This window comes from Rissa tridactyla, chromosome 1, assembly GCF_028500815.1.
Source record: "Rissa tridactyla isolate bRisTri1 chromosome 1, bRisTri1.patW.cur.20221130, whole genome shotgun sequence".
Taxonomy (NCBI): Eukaryota; Metazoa; Chordata; class Aves; order Charadriiformes; family Laridae; genus Rissa; species Rissa tridactyla.
The window spans coordinates 40,372,662-40,392,403 of NC_071466.1; the positions used below are offsets into that span (position 1 = coordinate 40,372,662).

At 36.7% G+C, this 19,742-nt stretch overlaps 1 protein-coding gene across 2 annotated transcripts in view; it reads right to left on the reverse strand.

The window, feature by feature from the left end:
• Positions 1-19,742, reverse strand: part of DIAPH3 (diaphanous related formin 3) — a 245,282-nt gene that overhangs the window by 202,840 nt on the left and 22,700 nt on the right. For both annotated transcript variants that reach the window (XM_054208736.1, XM_054208726.1), the window contains 5 exons: positions 16,863-17,036; positions 12,390-12,494; positions 6,685-6,815; positions 302-376; positions 149-218 (listed from right to left, as the gene is read on the reverse strand). In XM_054208736.1, the coding sequence (XP_054064711.1) occupies positions 149-218; positions 302-376; positions 6,685-6,815; positions 12,390-12,494; positions 16,863-17,036 (555 nt within the window). The remainder of the gene's footprint in view (positions 1-148; positions 219-301; positions 377-6,684; positions 6,816-12,389; positions 12,495-16,862; positions 17,037-19,742) is intronic.

A 19,742-nucleotide genomic window follows, 5' to 3' on the forward strand; every position in this document is an offset into this window, starting at 1 on the left:
GAGAGGAAGTGGCAGCAGAAAGAGCTTCAAACCCCAGCTGACCAACACGCTATTTTTCCAAATTGCATGGGCTTATACCTACTGATCATGTACATTATCTGATGGAACTGTAGTCATTTAGATTCCCAGATTAAATAAAATCCCATACCTTATTATTCATGAAAGCTCTCAAACACTGTATAACCTTATGCTGACTCCTCTTCACAAGTTTGTCCTGACTGAATAAATAAAAAAAATAGTGTAATTAAATGCTCTTTACATACTAAGAAAAGCTGGCAATTTTATATGGAACCATCCTTACTTTTTTGTCTCAACCAATCTTTCCAAAACATCCAACAGCAGCCCCAGACCTTCTAGGCCAAAGTTTTCAACCCAGCTAGGGAGAAAGAAAAAAGACATTAAAAAATTGACATCTCAAGGACTAATTACAATCAATGAAAATTGTCAGCACAAATAAAAGCAGTATAACTTGATCATTTTAAAACACCAAATTGACTCCTTACTCAATAGAAGATCAAGAGGCATTCTATTCACTCATTGACGCAATTAGATAACCTTAAATTAAAAAAGATTTAAAAAATTACAGTAGCCATTAAGTTTAGCAATTTTAATTTTTAAATTAACAATTATACATTTTTTGGCATAGAACTGTAATTTAAAAACCCTTGCAAAGGAAGGGAAATAAACCCCCGAATTTCTACTACCTGCTGTCCTAGGGTCTCCTGGAAAAGTCAGAATCTAACCGTAAATGTCAGAGAAAGAAGGAAAAGCCTAAAGGAATTGCAAAACTGCCTGAGATATTAATCCATAAGAATACTTACAAGTGAAAGCAACAAAAATGTAAAATTTCAGCTATTGCCAAAGCTATCTTTTGATGAGGTTAAACCTGGGCATTTTGTTTCTTCATGAGACAGCTGCTTCACAGTCCTGTTTACTATTGCTCAAAACCCCTTGATATCAAAACCAAGTAAGTACATGACTACATAGTAGTACTGCAGCCATCCCTTTGCTGAAACCATGATGTTTGATCAATTACCCAACTGTAAAGTTCATGGACAACACTGCCATTCATAGTCATAACAGAAGAATTATTTTGCTCTTTAGACTTCATCATCTGTATAAGGCACAGATATTTTAAACTTCAAACTTCTAACAAAATCCCACTGGAGGAAGGACAGGTTGGCTGCAAAGGCAACAAAAATACACATACAAGAGAGAAACTCTAGAGACTGTTTTCTCAGGAGATTCCTTTTATGAAGGGTATGGAATGAAATCACAAGTACTTGAATACTCTTCTCTTTCCATAGGGCATAAATATTTCACAGAATCACAGAATGGTAGTGGTTGGAAGGGACCTTCAGAGACCACCCAGTCCAACTTCCCCTGCCAGAGCAGGGTCACCTAGAGCAGGCTGCACAGGAACGCGTCCAGGTGGGTTTTTAATATCTCCAGAGAAGGAGACTCCACCACCTCTCTGGGCAGCCTGTTCCAGTGCTCTGTCACCCTCAAAGTAAAGAAGTTTTTCCTTATGTTGAGATGGAATTTCCCATGTTCCAGTTTGTGTCCATTACCCCTTGTCCTGTCACTGGGCAACACTGAAAAGAGTTTGGCCCCATCTTCTTGACACCAACCCTTTAGATATTTATAAGCATTCATTAGATCCCCTCTCAGTCTTCTCTTCTCCGAGCTAAACCAAGCTAGGTCTCTCAGCCTTTCCTCATAACAGAGATGCTCCAGTCCTTTGATCATCTTCATAGCCCTCTACTGGACCCTCTACAGTAATTCCTTGTCTTTCTTGAACTGGGGAGCCCAGAACTGGACACAGTGCTCCAGATGCGGCCTCACCAGGGCAGAGCACATGGGGAGGATGACTTCCCTCAACCTGCTGGTCACGTTCTTTTTAATGCACCCCAGGAGACCGTTGGCCTTCTTGGCCACAAGGGCACATTGCTGCCTCATGATCCACTTACTCCCAGTCAACTAGGACTCCCAGGTCCCTTTCTGCAGAGCTGCTCTCCAGCAGGTCAACCCCTAACCTGTACTAGTGCATGGGGTTATTCCTCTGTAGGTGCAGGACCTACACTTGCCCTTGTTGAACTTCATTAGGTTCCTCTCTGCCCACATCTCCAGCCTGTCCAGGTCTCACTGAATGGCAGCACAGCCTTCTGGCGTGTCAGCCACTCCTCCCAGTTTTGTGTCATCAGCAAACATGCTGAGGGTACACTCTGTCCCCTGAGCATTTCATTTCCTGAAACCTTTACTCAACCTTACATGCCACTGCCACAATACAAGTCCTTGGATCTCTTATTGTTGACTTTGGCCAAAATGACAGAAATTTTTTTTCATAATGGGTATCTCTTCCATACTTTTTCCACTTTTAAATTAGTGTATTACTTTCATCTATTAACTGATTACAAAACAATCTGTATTTAGAACAGACAGAGTTAGCATGACAAAGATGTTATACTTCTCACCATCTTCATCATCAAAACATAAGTTCTCTTGTGGGTGTAGTACTAGCAGTTTCCGTGCATTCTTTAAATTATTACTTTAAAAAAAAGCTTAAGCTGAAGAAATCTCTTGTCGTGCATTAACAAAATGGTGTTTTACATAAAAAGGAAGCATTCATTCTGCAACATCAGAAGTTCAACATCAAGACATTGATCAGAATTAGTAAAAAACTTACAACATTCACTTTACTTGCATTATAGCCTCTCCATTGTTTTCTGTTTTGTCTATTTACATGCTGAGTACACACTGGGTAAATTTTATTTATCATCACTTTTGAATACTAACCAAAATATTTAGATACTCCTATAACAGTGGCACCATACTAGTGACAAATAATAAGCTATTCTGTTGGAAATAACAAAGTAGATGTAATAGCTCTTTTGAAATACATAGTACTTCCAGTCCCATTGTAGGATGGGATTAAACAGTTCTTTGTACCTGCTAGATACAGAACTGTAATGGACTTAGAAAGAGAAAATGAGATCAGATGCTTTTATATGTTTTTCCCCTAAAAGTAAATATATATGAAGATGGATTTTCTCCTTCCTGAATGGGTGCTTCATTCTGAAACAGATTAGGCAAATAACTGTCAATTGGTTTTGGTATAACTGGCCATATCTGACCTAAAGATAATCCTACTGACATTTCTTAGCACATTTTGTCTTAGACAAAATTAGGCGCAGCCACTTTGTCATATATCCAGCAGCTGAGGCTGCTGAGAATGATCAAGTGCCTAAAATACTGCTGCATTATCACTGCCCTTTCCTCTGCTTCCAACAAAAAACAAAGATTACTTACACTATACAGAGAAAACACTCAGCTTTTTGTCAGTCTGACAGAATACCAAGCTATCAGTGTCCTTATTTTCAATTTATTAAAAACGTCCTCTTAATGAAAAGAGCTAAATCTGCTGCAACTATTATGCAAAAGGAGAGTAGTTGAAGATAGCTAGTTATCTGTAATACCATGTACAGCTGGATCACTGAACCACTTTTGATGAATTGCGTTGGCAACCCTGTGGTAAAAACACCCCATTTATTTACCTAAAGAACAGTGACCAAGATCAGTGAACACATTTTCCTTTAGAGGCTTTCTTTTTATACTGATGGAAAATAAATACGAATTTTTGCAGTAAGCCGTAGATTACAGTACATTTTTCTAAGTACAATCAAACTACTCAATATCACATGATTCAGATTTTCTGTGAACTAAAAACACATTTTACAAAAACAACTAATTGAAAGCAATGTTGTAGAACCAGTTTTTGCATCAGAAACCGAAATGACAACAAGTCTAAGAGTTAAGTTGATTAAAATATAGTATTTGGGAAAACAGCAAAAAAAACCCTAAATTATATATTGTCAAAAAGATCACAGCCCACAAACATGATGACTGTCAGGCTAAATCAAATCTATATTTAATTCTCATCCTGTTAAAAAAGCATAAATTTATTCTTAGTCATTATACATGCACAAAATAAAATCCCAAATTTTTATCAGTTATTTCTCATTGTCCTTATCATATGAAGCTGGAGTTAAAAATAATCATGGATTGATAGCAGCTGGACTGGAGTTCAGTAGTTATGTGTCAAAGCAAGTTCCTACTCAAAGAATTGGCTGCTGATCGGAAAAATCAAGGTCACCAATATCTGCATCCAATGACCATCAACTGTTGTTACTTGTTAGAAAGAAGGGGACATGGTTTAAAAATGCTTAGTCCACAAATTTTTAGTATAAAGAACAGCATGCCACTGTTACATTTTTGCTATTTTTGTATTTAAGCCCTATGGGAGAACTTAGTTTTTACTAAGGCTATTTTAAAATGCTCTGTTTAAGTCTAGCGAAGACGATCTTAGCCTTTTTCAGCACAACTCAATATACTAGAAGACTGTTTCAGAACCCATATGTTCTATTGGTTGTGATCCTTCTTTTGATTTGTAGACTAAAATGCATTCATGGACAAGTAGTAGAGAGGGCTTTTTTATGAAAATGCTGCCTACTTAAATACGTATTCCCTGGTGCTTTTGCAAGACGCAGTCTCCTTCCAATTCAAACCTCTCAAATTCAGATCTATTCTTAGGCCATAAATCCATTAACTTAATAATGAGCTTCAGTCCAATACAAGTATTAAGAGTTCTTTTACGTTGTCTCTTACACTCTGCTTAATGTTTCAAACTGAAATTAAATTTTAATAAATTATGGTCAAATTTTCAACTGCCAAAGTTTTTACTTAGCATAATTTATATTTGACTGAACAAAGTTAAAGCCAGTGTTGCAATCTAGATTTAATTGTATTAATAAGGTAAAGAAACTAATCTCTCAAAAGTATCAATGCAATATTTTGACACCAACAATGCATCACAGCCTTCTAGCATGCTTTGAAGGATTGACATAAAATGCACTAAGCTTATGAAAATGGACACATTTGTTTTTCCATTTCTCCATGCACAAAAGCACTTGCTCTTCTCCCTGTACTCACAACACATACCTACAGATTTCTAATCCTTTCCTTACTCAAAGCGAAACGTGTGGAAAACGTACTTAGTCGAAAATTTCATAATATGTAGTTGCTGTAAAACTAAATTTCTGTAATTTCTTCTTCCAGATCATACTGATCACCAGGTTTTTGGTATATATTGGTATATATTTGGTTTGTCCAATTCAACTTGCATTCTCTATCAAATGTCTGAAGTATAGACCAACACCGTTCTCTTACAGCTGGCCTCCACATTCCTTATTTTGATACCATTTCTCCATCTTCCTCACCTCTTCATATCTTATCACACTGTACTGTGCTGTCACAGGCAGAACTAACACCTCACCAAGATCATGGGCTTTGGTTTGGTTTTTCGGAGGAAGGGGATTAACTTTTCTCTTGGTATTTCAGTAAAGGGGCAGTAAAGGGGATCACATACAAAAAGATTAAACTATCCAGTCATATCAAGAACAGAGAGGAGAGAGATTGCTCTAAACTTAAGTTGTCACACATTTCATGCATTTTGTGTTTCTATTTCCAGATGCACACTAACAAGTAAAGTTTTCTTTGTTAAATCAACACAAGCGTAAATAAAAAAAAAATGTCTTGGGGGTTGTGAGTTGTTGGTTTTTTTTGTTTAAACAAAGAAGAGGAAGCAATGCTACATCAAAAAGTAGCTTCACATTCATGGAGCAAGTATATTTTCTGTAAAATCCTCTATCAGAAGAACTCAGGTTAACATAAAGCATGTTTCTTCCCTTGTGAGCAATCCACTTCAAAAACAAATTAATAGAAGGAAAGAACCAAACACCCATACAGAAAGACCCACATCAACAACTCTGCCAAGCCAGACGCAGAAAGAAGTAAGTTGTCTAATCTTTTTTTAACCACATCCCATCAGAAGCACCCCCAACATGTCATTTGCATTATTTTGAACTAAACCCCAAACAGTTTCCCAAAATCATGTGTTCAACCATTGGCTTAAATAGGAACTCTAAAACAAAACATTGTAAATAGTATAGAAAAAAAATATAATTTAATAAAATAAAGCCAGCATCCACAAATTAAATTGCATGGATCAAATCAAAATTAAATGTAAAGATTGATATCAGTGTTAGAGTTATGATTACTGAAGAGTTAGACTTTTTAAAAAAAGCATAGGTAAACTTATGTGCTCTCCTCTATATAGATAAACCCTACAGATACAGCAAAAATTACTAGAAAACAGCAAGGAAGAAAGCCTAAAGCACAATGGACAAAAAGAGGAGTACATAATTAAAAATATCTCTGTTTTCTGGCTAACTTACACCAAGGTGCCTATCTCCCATTATTGATGACCCTGACAAAGTTAAAAGATTAAACAGTTAAGGGAATATTTCAAAAATAATTTAAAAAAAACAACCCTTTTGACTGTTTAGCACTAGAAAACAAAGCAAACCGCTCTGCACTAAACTTGTTTTACATTCTCTTAGTATTACTTTTATTACCTTGTACAGATCAGTGAACTCTGCTGAAAAATAGGTCTACAGAAGATACATAATCAATGAAAAAAGAGAAAAAAGGCACAATCATTCACTAATGCATACACATTCATTACCTAGAAAACCTTGAAACATGCACATTTATAGATCCATTAATATTAATCCATTAAGAAATAAGAATATAATTAATCTTTGCAATATGTGTTAATGATGTTACCTGACAGGATTACTAGTCAAGGACACACGAAGAGATTCCAAGCAAGTGACTAGTCTTTCATCTGTTGACCCAGATTTTAATTCCTGAATAAACTCTTGGGGTGAAATCTTCCGACTTTTCTTGAGACTTCCCTGAAATACAGAAAATGCATTCATTTTTTATTTGGCACATACAGAACTTGAGAAGATTATTAATGGCTAACCTTCATTTCTGTTCCTTGAAAAAAACAGGGAAAAAGAGATGTAATTTAGTCCTAAACTGGTAACTGTTTGTTGTCCATCTACTATACACGCTAAATGCTGACTACATTTTTGTCAGTTTATGAACAAATTTATAATCAGTAGTCAAAAGCAGCAGGCACCAAATGTAGACGTCTGCCACGCACACTCGGTGAAATACAATTTTTGTAATTAATGGATTCTGTTTATCCATTGCAAACATCTTAATTTTCAATACTCAAAAGAGAAGAAAAAAATAACAATTCTGAGGTGCTCTGAAGAGATGACAGGACACATGTCCAGAAGGGTGACTGCAATCTTATGAGAACACAGAGGGAAGAACCAGTGCACCAGAAGAGTACTCAGGATGTTAATGCAGTAACTTGAGTTCTTGCAGATAATGTTGTAAAACACTTTTTCTTTAAAGGTCTGTCATATAAGGAGCATATGAGACTGGGATTATAAAAACAGACAAGCTTTAGCCCTTACAGCCAAAGCAAAAGAACTTAAATTTAAAAAAAAAAAAAAATTAAAAAAGAAAACAAATACTTTTTTAGAACCACTGAAGTTCTAAAGATAAATCGCAGATCCTCATTTGTTGTATTTGCCATCTGTAAGAACACAGTGCAACACAAATATAACTATTGGTGCAATAACTTAAGGACACTTACTCAACCTTTGAGTTTGGATTTTGCCTTGCTTTTTAGGTTTTGCGTTTTGTCAGGTGAGGAGGCAAATGGGGGCATGAAGAACAGGGAGACAGAAAGGAAAATGCAATGGCAAGGTAATGCAGCATTGCAAAAGTAGTTTTGTACAAATAAAATATTTTCTGTTCCAAGCAATATAGGTTGAAAGACACTGACTTCAACTCATCGTTGTATCTGTGGTGTCAAATGTTGCTTAAAATAAATTCAAGATAGAAATAATTTTTCTGAAGGATATATAGTATCCATTGTTTTCAACAAAGCAATGGTTATACTGAATTAACGAAGCTCTACAATTTGCAATTAAAACAGCAAATCTAAGAGGCATTGACCCTATTCTTAAGATTATCCCCCTCCTATTCACAAATTTATATACTGTGCATATCCGTCCTGTTACAATAATCCCCAAAGATTTTAGGATTAGACAATATATACCCGAGGCACAATCAGGGGAACTTGAGTTACAACTGTGTTGTAACAGGGGATCAGGGCCGTGCCTGTAGGCATACGCAGCATATATAGTCCCCCACGTGATACTGGATGAGAAAATGGACTGACTAGAGACAAGATGACCTAGCAAACTCCTAACAGCCTCCATGACAAAGTATTTAACTAAATATTACAGGAGCTCTCCAGTTGGAAATTTCAAAAAGTCCCAGAAATTCTTCTAGCAGCTCCTGCTGTGCATAGACTAGTTGATAAGCCGTACTTGTATGCCTGAGCATATGGATTAATACCCTAGGTGGAGAATCTGTCATTTCCAGTGACTTCCCCCAGCAGTTCCTGCTGTAAAATTGACCAAGCTGGATATAACTAAGATACTTAAAAACAGTCAGAAAAATTGCTTTATTTTGATGCAGAAACAGTCATATAGGACAGTCATATGGACAGGACGTGTAGTTAAGGTGGGTAGAAGATCTTTTGGACGTAATTTAATATAATCAATAGCTGTGTGTGCATTGGAAAGGTCACATAGGACAAGAGCCCAGCCAGACTATAAGAATTCACTAGAATGACATTCCAAAGAGTATCATCTGACCCATCAGAAGACTGTGTCACAAGCAATGGAGGCTCACATCAGTATCCAGACAGTAACCAGCCATCCCGTTTCAGACTACGTTCCCCACCTGAACATTACGCTATGTAAAAGAAGCTAATAAACTGTGAATGTCTGTACAACATACCCACAGTACCAAGTACCACTTACTCACAGTTACGCCAAGGTTCTGCAAGATAACAAGAATATGATACATCTGCCAGTGCTTAAATAAAACGAGAGCTGCATTTGGTACCAATTGTGAAACTGATTATATTAGCTATATTTCTGCATGGGAAAGCTGCTTAAGTTTAAAATGCTCGAGTTAACCGAGAAACAGGAAATATCTTGAGGCATCAGTGCCTCTAGAAATTTAATTGCTCAACTGAAAAACAACTGGTCTGTGAGCAGATGCAGTATGAAGTCAGAATTAATTAATTCAGTTAAAACATTACAAGGGAGTAAGCTGCAAAATAAAAACAAAATCTTGTGAAGAAAACTCACTTTAAAAACCCAGTTTGTGTGTGTTCAACATACAGAACAGCAAAACTTAGGGGAGAGTAACATTATAGCAATGCTGCTTTTATTTCCACTTGAGTATTAACTCCATAACATGGAAATTTATTTTTAAAACTTTTCTGGGCTGGAACATCTTTGTATGTGTTTATATAGCACTTAAAAATGTGACCCCATTTCTAACTCAAATAATCCTAATATATACAAACAGCTACAGAATCACAGAAAATACATTAGACGTCACAATCTCTAACAACAAAGAGAACCACACTGCTATCGGTAGATGAGAATTCACACTGACATAATAGCATTTAAACACAACCGTTGTTCCCTTCTCCAACTCTTTCCTGATAAATAAGACATGACACTGCGTCAGACAGAAATTTCATTCAGGATTTCCAAGCCATGATGGTTTAAACAATATGTGATACACATCTCTAAGATAATGTTTTTAAGGAAGAAATAAGGCTTCATCTAAACACTATACATTACAAGAAAACAAGAAAGTACTAGCAGAATACTGAAGTACTTGAGCAGAATTCTTGCAAGCATACAATTTTTGCTACTGTTCAAATTTTCTGTGAGTACTACTAGGACGCCAAACCCCAAGACTGTTTATTCTTAGCAATTATTCTACAGGGAGCCCCTCAGCTCATTATAAAGAGCGATGGTAACAGCATACTTACAGACAAACATATACAGAAGCACACTTTCAGCCAACTGTTTAAGAAATCTCTAAGCAAAGGGGAGTGAAATGAATGAGTATTGGATGATGCATGTCAGTAGAACTCTGGTTACTTTTAAGTAACTTTAAATGCTGAAGCGATGGATTCATTCTAAACATCTCATGCATACACAGAGGTAGGTCACAGTATTGTACACATAAATAAGCACCTGAGCATAGCCCCACCAAACCCAGCCTACTGATGCATCTAGAAATTAACAGAGATGTGCCTTGTGAATATTGGAAAGGAGTTCTGCATTTCTAAGAAACAGAAACCCTAATACTGAGGTCAATGATGAAGCATTGACTACAGTGGAGTACACTTTGATCACCAGAGCATGCTTCATTTTCAGTCATTCATTAGATGTGCAGCCTCTTTTCTTCGTTTTAATAGTTTTTATAACGATAACTGCTCTAAATGAAACCTGCTCAATACTCTGCAAATGAGGATATCTCTCCCAACACAATATAGCTTATAACTGTCTCCTTAAAGTTTGAGAAGTATGAACTATCAAAAGAAGTTAATGTAGTATCACTCGTAGAAAGAGAGATCTGAGATGGGGTTAGTTGTACATAATATTCAGGCAATATATGGCAATTCAGCTTTTCTGAAGAAGTATGTCACTCATGAAGTCGAGGTACACCAAAATTTAGCCAAGTACCCTGGGCATGCAATGCACTATTCTCTCTAGACTGAGAAGGCACTCGGACAGTCCAACGCATATGTGGCATGAAACAGTATACCAGGAACAAAAGAGTTTGCAAGGGAAGGAGTTTCCCATCCTAGTAGCTCCAGCGCTAAGCTGAGTTCATCTGCAGCACTACTGGATCAAACATCTGAATCCATGCGTCACAGAAACAGCTCCTCCCAGTTATACGAGTGAATGCCATTTCCAGTAAGAACACAACAGTAGGAACGAGTTCAGCAAAGACAAGAGTTTCCCTCCGTGAATTAGGCTCCAGTGTTCTCCCACAGCAGACAGGGGGATAGGTGGGCTGGCAGCAGAAGGGTGAATGGAAAGGAAAAAATGCTGTTTTCATAAAGCCCCCAACATGGAAGACAACAGTGTGTGGGAACAAATTGCTACCCTGGGGAAGAAAACAGACCTATACTCTTCAACAGAGTACCTTGTATGGCAGCTTTGGGCATAGTGCAAGAAGCTCCATTGCCAAAACACACGTGTAGCGACAGCCAAAGACAAAAAAAAAAAAAAATATTTCTTGCAAATGGCACTTGGAAAGAAGGATCGATGAAACCTACTCTGCCATAGGTTTCAGTTCTTTGCAATTTTTAAGTGACAGGAAGTAAAGAGCTAACATGAAAACTTTTCTCTTGAGAAAGAGACTCTTAACGTCACCATCATCACAATGCTACAATTCCAGCAATAGATGCCGGACTCTGTCCTGTTGTCACATTACTTCTTAGATCAAACAACTGAGGTCTTTGAATGTGCGTGGACACTTAAGGGTATCAACAACATGTAAACATTGACATGCTGTATTGGGCTGATAAACTTCGAGAATGTTGTGAGATATACTAGCCTGAGGTTTCCTGATTTCCCATGAAATATCTCTAAAAGAGAAAAATAGGCTAGACCTCCTAATCTTCTGGTACTAAGGAACTTTTATGCTATAGAAGGACTAGTAGCTTTGATAAGCTCATCTTAAATAAAACAACCTCCAGCCAGTTCGGACCTGCACTTTCCTAGAAGTGCTAGAACATTACACTAATAAGGTACATAATTTAAAGTAGACAATAAGATAAAAATCTCATTTAAATTACTATATTTAATGTCTTCTTTTCTCAGTATTTAGTTATAATTACTATGGGACATTTTTACTGATATCTCTACAGGCATGGAGCAGTTAGAGTCAAAGAATCAAATATATGAACTCTAAACCAATCAAAAGGTCTGAGGACAATATTAACACTGCAGCATATAACACTGGAGTCAGTCCCCACTTTTCAAAAACTACAGTAGTTTTTCTTCTGCCAACTTAATCCTTAAACTGCCCAGTACGCAACTCCTTGCATTTCTCTAAAACAACAGGTAATTATTATGATAAGTAAAAAACAGACACTAATTGTGTTCATGTGCAAAACTTTATCAACTATTACATAGCATCACAACATGAATTCTGTACTGAAGTCAAGTATGAAAAAGGCTAATCAGTTAAGGAATTCTTTTTAAACAGTACTAGAAACAAAAAAATATTCACATCAAACTTTTCCAAGAAGCTTTCTGCAGAATCTTTCCACCTCCACTCGCCATACCTTTACCAAAAAGAAATGCTGTTCTGTGTACAGAAGACACACCTCGAGTACAAGTGAATATCTTTCATTGCAGCTTGTAAAATAATGAGATACCGCCCTTTAACTTTTTTTTTTCTCAGACACAAACATTTTTAATCAAAAGAATGTAATATGCATTAATTACTTTTTCTCATCAATAGGAAATAATGGAAACATTAAGTAATCTTTGGTGTTTTCAGAGAAATTTACTTACAGACTTCGAAGCAGTGCTAATATATTGCATCACCATTTCTTTTTTGGTATTAAAATCCTTTTCTCTCAATGGCATCTTCTTGTCTTCATTTAAATTCATATCTTCCTACAATGTGAGGAAAAAAAAAGGAGGGGGAAAAATTTTAAATGTCATCCAGCAACACAGCTGTTTAGCTATCAGAGACTGACTTTAAAGACACAAAACCATGAACTTGAGCAACTGAAAGCTGTTATACAAACAACTTTTCATAAATTAGATATTACTTAAAACCATAAAAATCTTTATCCATCTTCCCTAGCAACTCGGACTAAAAAAACCAGTCAACTATGCCAGGATAAACAAGTGCATCACAACCATTACTAGCATAATCTCTTCTTAGAAATCACTGTTTCACACACAAATGCGCACTAAACTATGGAAAAGCATTATTTAACACTTCCTAAAACATTTCCACATGTACCCAAACCGGTCTCTTAGAACGATCTTTTTAGTGATATATCCATTTGTTCCATAATTCTGTTCCTCAGGTCCCAAATACTTAATCCTGGGCAGTGGAATCTGCTTTGCCCTGAGAGTAGTTCACAAAATAATATTCACCTTTGCAATAGGTAAGGCCCAAATTCTTGATGATTTGATCATTAAATCAACACCTTCATCAGTTATGAAAACATCATCACAATTCATTCATTCCAACATAAACCCAGAGGTCAAAAAGAGCAGATGTAGAACCACATTCAAAGCCACACAGCAGCTATTCATTGACATTTCTGACACAGGGACTTCTACTGTTCTAAACCTAAAAATGCTCTGATCATTGTAATCAGCTCCACATCTGTGAGAAGTGACATTTCCTATCATGCTGGAGGTAAAACACACAAAAAAAGAAAAAGCTTTAAGAAACAATTTAGGCACACATACAGATGAGAACACAGCATTACTATGGTCACTCAAGCTTAGCAAGAATTACTGCAGTTATTTTCAGCTGACACTCATGGGGTGGGGAGGGAGAGGAGGAAATCGAAATCAAGTCAGATTGACAAAAATACTACAATAGTAGTATTCCCTCTAGCCTTTCATTTGTTATCCTATCTTTTTACAGGTATTTCTCATTTTCTGTAATATTTCAGTTTGATTAATTACCTTCTATTAAATGCACAACAACATATTTATGACTATTGTTATTACCAGGCAACACATCTGTTGAGATACGCACGTGACAACCCATACTAAAATTACTAGAATGAAGTCCAGCTTGACATTACCAGATATTTTTTTTTCTGCAAGTTCCAGTAAATGTCTTTGGAACACTGTGCCTCAGGATTCCTTTCCACAGGAATACAACTGTATACCAATGCAGGCTTCACATGAAAATACACTTTACATGTATATTTAATAACGGTAGCTGCATTTTATTTAATACTTAAATTGTATTTTTAAAACCTACAGAAACAGATATGTAAAACCACTGAAACCACACAAGTATTCCATTTTAAGTCTCACAAAAGTATATGGCTAGGTCTCTCTTGATGTTTTCTGAGAGTTATCGCATCTTCAGTACCTTGCCTGGAATATGCCCTACGTTTGGTTTTTTTTGTAACACCACCGAAATGCATGTATATCCTACCGAAGGGTGAGGAAAAATAAACGCCAAAAAAAGTTTCTCACGTTAGCCTGTAGCTACTGCAAAGTTCATTCTTCTGTTTAAAGCAGTTTTGCACTTCTTTCAGATTTGCTCATTTATGTTTTCTGAAAAATAACATCTGAACTTAAATAACAAAGAGAAAAAAAGACTTGTTTTTCCTGAAAAAAAAAAAAAAATCTAATTTCTAATCCCATTTTTAAAAAAAGGGGGGGGAAGTAAGAAACCTATCAGTACAAACTATATTCCATAATCCTAGATGTAACGGCAGGTTTATTTATAGGAAACTGGCTGTGCAGTAAAAAGCCATTTATTTGTTGTTGTTTTTAACTAATAAAACTTCATTAAAGCAGTTGATTTATAAAGATTAGAAGTATTCAGTGGTATAAGGGGCGTATCAGATGTGGCTTAGTTTATAAAATACTTCAACTCCATTCTTTTATTTCTTCTTAAATCATTTAAAGTTACTCTACAGGTGAGCAACAACTCTTTGGAAAATAAGTCATTTCACATGGCTATTTTCCTAGCAGTGCTAACAGAAATGAAGGGAACTAAATGACAGTTAATAACTAGCTTTAACAGTGTGGTTTTATGAACTCTTTCATAACTTTTGCCATCAAAACCACGCAGGATACCACTGAATAGAACTTGTGAGAAAGAATTTTAGGGCTATGCAGATGATCAGAGGGCTGGAGAACCTCTCCTATGAAGACAGGCTGAGAGAGTTGGGGTTGTTCAGCCTGGAGAAGAGAAGGCTCCAGGGAGACTTTATAGAAGGCTTCCAGTACCTACAGGGGGCTTACAGGAAAGATAGGGAGGGACTCTTTATCAGGGAGTATAGCAATAGGACAAGGTGTAACGATTTTAAACCGGAAAAGGGGAAATTTAGATTAGATATTAGGAAGAAATTCTTTACTGTGAGGGTGGTGAGACACTGGAACAGGTTGCCCAGAGAAGCTGCAGATGCCCCATCCCTGGAAGTGTTCAAGGCCAGGCTGGATAAGGCTTTGAGCAACCTGGTCTAGTGGGAGGTGTCCCTGCCCATGGCAGGGGGGTTGGAACTAGGTAAGGTCCCTTCCAACCCAAACCATTCTACGATTCTAAGGAAGCAGTACGTACCCAGGAAAACCCAAAGAGTAATTTAATCCATCCAGTAAAACTTCAGGATTTAGAAACTGCTGCCTTCAGTACTAACAAATTGACTATTTTTATTTTGTGCAAAATTATCTCTAAAAGCCCAGCTACAACATTGAAAATGTCACCCCCAACGCGCCAAATCACTTAATTTGATCAGAACAGCAAACTAGAGGCTAAAATATATAATTAGCTATGTAATCTACTGTGACTAAACTAGTTTTATTCCAGTCCATTCAAGTGTGGATAATTTGAAGAATCCTTTCTGTATTACATGTTATAGCTAAAATAACACTGATAAAGTAGTTTATCAAAGACAGTTTAAGTGCTTTTTATTCAACAAAACTAGGAACGTATTCAAATTATCCAGGATGTCATCATTACTTTAACATATTTTTACAAAGTAGTTATAGAATTGGAATTAATTGCTTCAGAATACACAGATATAAGCACTTCTGTTTACCTAGACACACAGTAGTATGTTTCTGAGGATTTATTGAAAGTTTCCATTTTTTATGGTGTAGTCTCAACATCACGTACTATCCTATACCAGAATCTCTGTGGGATGGTAGAGAAATACAACCTACACTTATGTAGCAGGGAGTGTGCGCATGGAGGCATTCAAGTTTTATTTTTAAAAAACTCTCCCATTTCCCGACATTTGAGCAACTACTATTTACAGTAAAATTTCTTAACAGAAGTAAAATATCCTAGATACTGAGGTATACCAAGAAAAATGGACTATGTGAGAACAAGTGCAAATATAAAGGTTGGTAACAGTAAATTAGTCTCCCCCTTCATCAGCTTAACCATGAAAATGCTGAATCCTCTCTCTCAGTCATAGCTTTCAACAGTTCTACAGAAGCATCTTCAAAACTAAACTAAATTTATTGAGTACTAGGAATTACAAATTCCATAAAGGTACTTCTCTGACAGCACATTTAATTTCCTCCGCACCCCAGCCCCTGGTAGTCCCTTTGTGTTTCAAAAGTTACTTGTTACTTGCTGCGAGACAGAGAAAGAATAACCTAGGCATCATTCTCCTTGTTAATGTCCTCCTGTGCTCTTCAGATTGCAGTCACTCCGTTCTCTCATGGCTAGTCCACGTTAGTTTTCGATTGCCCAAAATGTCATCATCATCATGACAAAAACCCCCACCTGTTGAGGTGGTACCAATGCCACATGAAATTTCCAGCAAGTGACTGCTCTTTCGTAGCACAGCAATGATGACAGCTAAGGAAGGAAGCAATTTGAGACTGCATGTGAAGACAAATGCTGCTTTGGAAGCAAGAGCCTTAAGTCTTTTTTGTGCAAGAGTGACACGGCATGCAAGTTCAGAACAAAATCCTGCTGTGACATCCAAAGGCATAAAATCCCTTTGTAAAAGTTTCAGTTCATCTTGAAAGAAAGCAGGATTCCCCATTTCTTGTTCCTTCTCAAATCTGTTGCGCAATCTCAGTTCTAATAATCAGAAACCTTTTGTTTCCATTTTAAATATATTTGGAGCAAAATCCTGTCAAATTAATTCAAAAACTTTGTCCCCTGGGAAACACCCTAAAAACCACATAATTACAACTCACAACAATAACAATATTAATAATTTAGGTAAAGATTAGGACACATGCACGGAAGAAGGCTCCACCTGCCAGTTAGCCATGTTGCCATTCTTTAAGTAAAAGAAATCAGCATAAGACTCTTACCATCATTTTTTCAAACAGCGCTATGATTTCTCTTTCTGACAGGGGTTTTGGAGCAAAATCCTCCGCATCCATAGATGTAGATGACCAATCTGTAGAATGTGACTGCTTCATATGTGGCAGAGGAGGTCTTTCCTTTTTACTTCCTGGAATTCTTATACTGGCAAATCTATCCAACTGAAAACAGAAAAGGTATAACATATCACATGCTGTTTCCATTCTACATAACCCTAATTAAGATGGGTGTTCTTGGAAGCTAAACATCCTTATTTTTCTGTAGTACCTTCACTGTTCCTTAACTGTCTTATTTTAAAGGGTTTTCCTAAAGATACATATAACAGTCAGTTGCCTTAGCACTTGAGTTAACGGACCAGAATCCCATTACATTATGGAGAAATCATGCAGAACATGAGAATTTTATGGAAAGTTTGGAGGAAGAGATATCTACAAAACCAATTTATGAAGAGTTCTTCCCAACCATTACCTGTAGAATATGAAAAAGCAGACTTATTTACTAAAAGCATAGTTTTTAAATGTTTTTTTGTTACTCTGAAACAGCCGTACTCCTGACATTGTAATAGAATATACAGATATGCAAATTTATTAAAAGACAAGTTAGCATAACTAAGACGGTGTTCTACTGATTTTTATTTGGATTATGTTATCCAAAACTTAGTGCCTTTTTGTGCTCCAATTATTTAGACATTCATCTACGAGAAGCATAAAAACCATCAGTTCCTCTATTAAAGTTAAGTAGGATACACTCATGGTTTCATGAATAATCCTTAGACTTATCATCAACACAAGACAATCACTCTGACTTTACCCTTTCAAAAAGCCGCAAAAAATTCTTTGGAAAAGTGGTTCGGGCTATGGGTTTTTTTACTGGTTAGATATTTATCAACTTTTCAGTAAAGACTTAGGGAAATTTTAAACATTTTTATTGTTAGAGCTTGTGCATCCTAATGTAAATGGGCAAGGACCAACAGAACACAAAAGCAGCTGACGTACTCAATGAGATGTGCTAAATCTTAATCATCTTTGTAGCAGCCTTTTGAACAGATGTGAACAGCAATATTACACTTGTCAACACAGAAGAAGTTACGGTAGCATTTGATATATGAGAGATTTTGGACAAGATTTTCACCATATCAATAGACTTACATCTTTGAAATGCTATGCAAAAATATTCTGAGGCTTCAGTATATCTTGAAGATAAGTATCTTGAGATATGACTTAATAAGTACATCAAAGTTACTAAACTAAATGACAAGTAAAGTTATTATAGCGCCTGTGGAATTAAGATCAGAGAGAGCAAAGAAAATTAGTAGCAAAAATTGGGTACAAGTGTTCCACTCAGAGCAAGAATTGACTATTAGACACCCATAAAGAGAGGTTTAGAGGAAAAACAAAAAGACTTTAATTCTTCCTGTTCAAAATTGAAAGGGAACAGTTTTTGGAACATAGAAATAGATTGTAAGCCACTCACAAACAGATGGTTGTATAACATGCAAAAGCAGAAAATTAATATAGCATAAACATAAAAGAGCTCAGCATGGATGATGGGGCCCTTCAGTGTCACATCAAACCCACAGGCAATGAGGAAAGCACACTCTACATGAATAATTGCATAGGCAAGACCCAGGAAGAAAGAGAATGCAACAAAAGCAAAAGGGAGGGTAACATCATTGGATGTGAAGTGTAGAGTCATCAGTGGCAAAAACCAGCTTGCATCTTGACCAGACAGCAACTTCCCTTCCTGTCCTTAAAATCAGAAGTCTATGGCAAGCATGGGAGGATGAAGCCAGATTGCAAACTGCAATGACTAGACTGGAATCTTAAAAAAATCATATTATATGATATTTTTCTCCTCAAACAATGGCTTTCACAGAGCACTGATGAAAGGCAGCACACCTGCTTCAAAGTTAGCCGGTAGCTTCTCCATACCCCACTGTTCACTATCAAGCGTGTAACCTAAGAAACAAGCCATTATATGTGAAGACTCTCCATACACAGACCTGAAGCAGGCGTAGAAGTAAGACACTTTGGCTGAAATAAAAGATTTCAGCCCATGGGTCAGTCAGCAGAAAATTGACTAATTTAGGTTTAAGAGAAGCGTACCGTACACCCCTTACCCATCTCTCCTGAGAAGTCTCAGCCCCTTCCTTACACTCCATGTTCCCCAAATGTCCCTTCTTCCTTCCACTGCTCCACAAAGCAGCAGCAATAGCAGTTCTGGCCAGGCAGAACCACCCTAGTCTCTGCCATGAAAGTCCCAGAACTCCTCTTGCTCCACTGGGAACAGGCAGCACCATTCCAGGGATGAGAGCCAGTTCATCCCTGAAAAGTTGTATTTCACTTCCTTTCACTTGTTCACATTTTTAGTTTATGCTTTGTTTTTAAGCTCCTCTTGAATGTGTATAGTAGATGTTTTGCAACATTACTGATTAGGCCATAACATTCATATTCCTCGTATTCACCAAATCCTTGTTCTAGAGGAGGGAAGCATGCTCTTAGAATACATTTGATTAGGCAGAACATGCAAGATAAAAGTGAGATACTAGGATTATAAGCACATTTAAACGTGTGTCAAACAAATCACTTTAAATTATTTAAAACAATGTAGCCTAAAAATAAGATTTCCATAGATTTAAAAAAGGAAATTCACAAGACCTGCACAGCAGTACAGTGTGGGTATTCTACGTACACTTCTCTTTTAAATTATGCATTGATAGTGCTTCAAAAAGTTAGTATCTCTCAATATTCCATACATGCGAATAATTTCATGGTCCACAGAAAGCACTATACAGAAAGAATAGAAATTTCATTGCTTGGTTGTAATGAAATCTACCACTGATGCTGCTGGCGATCCAAGTGATACAG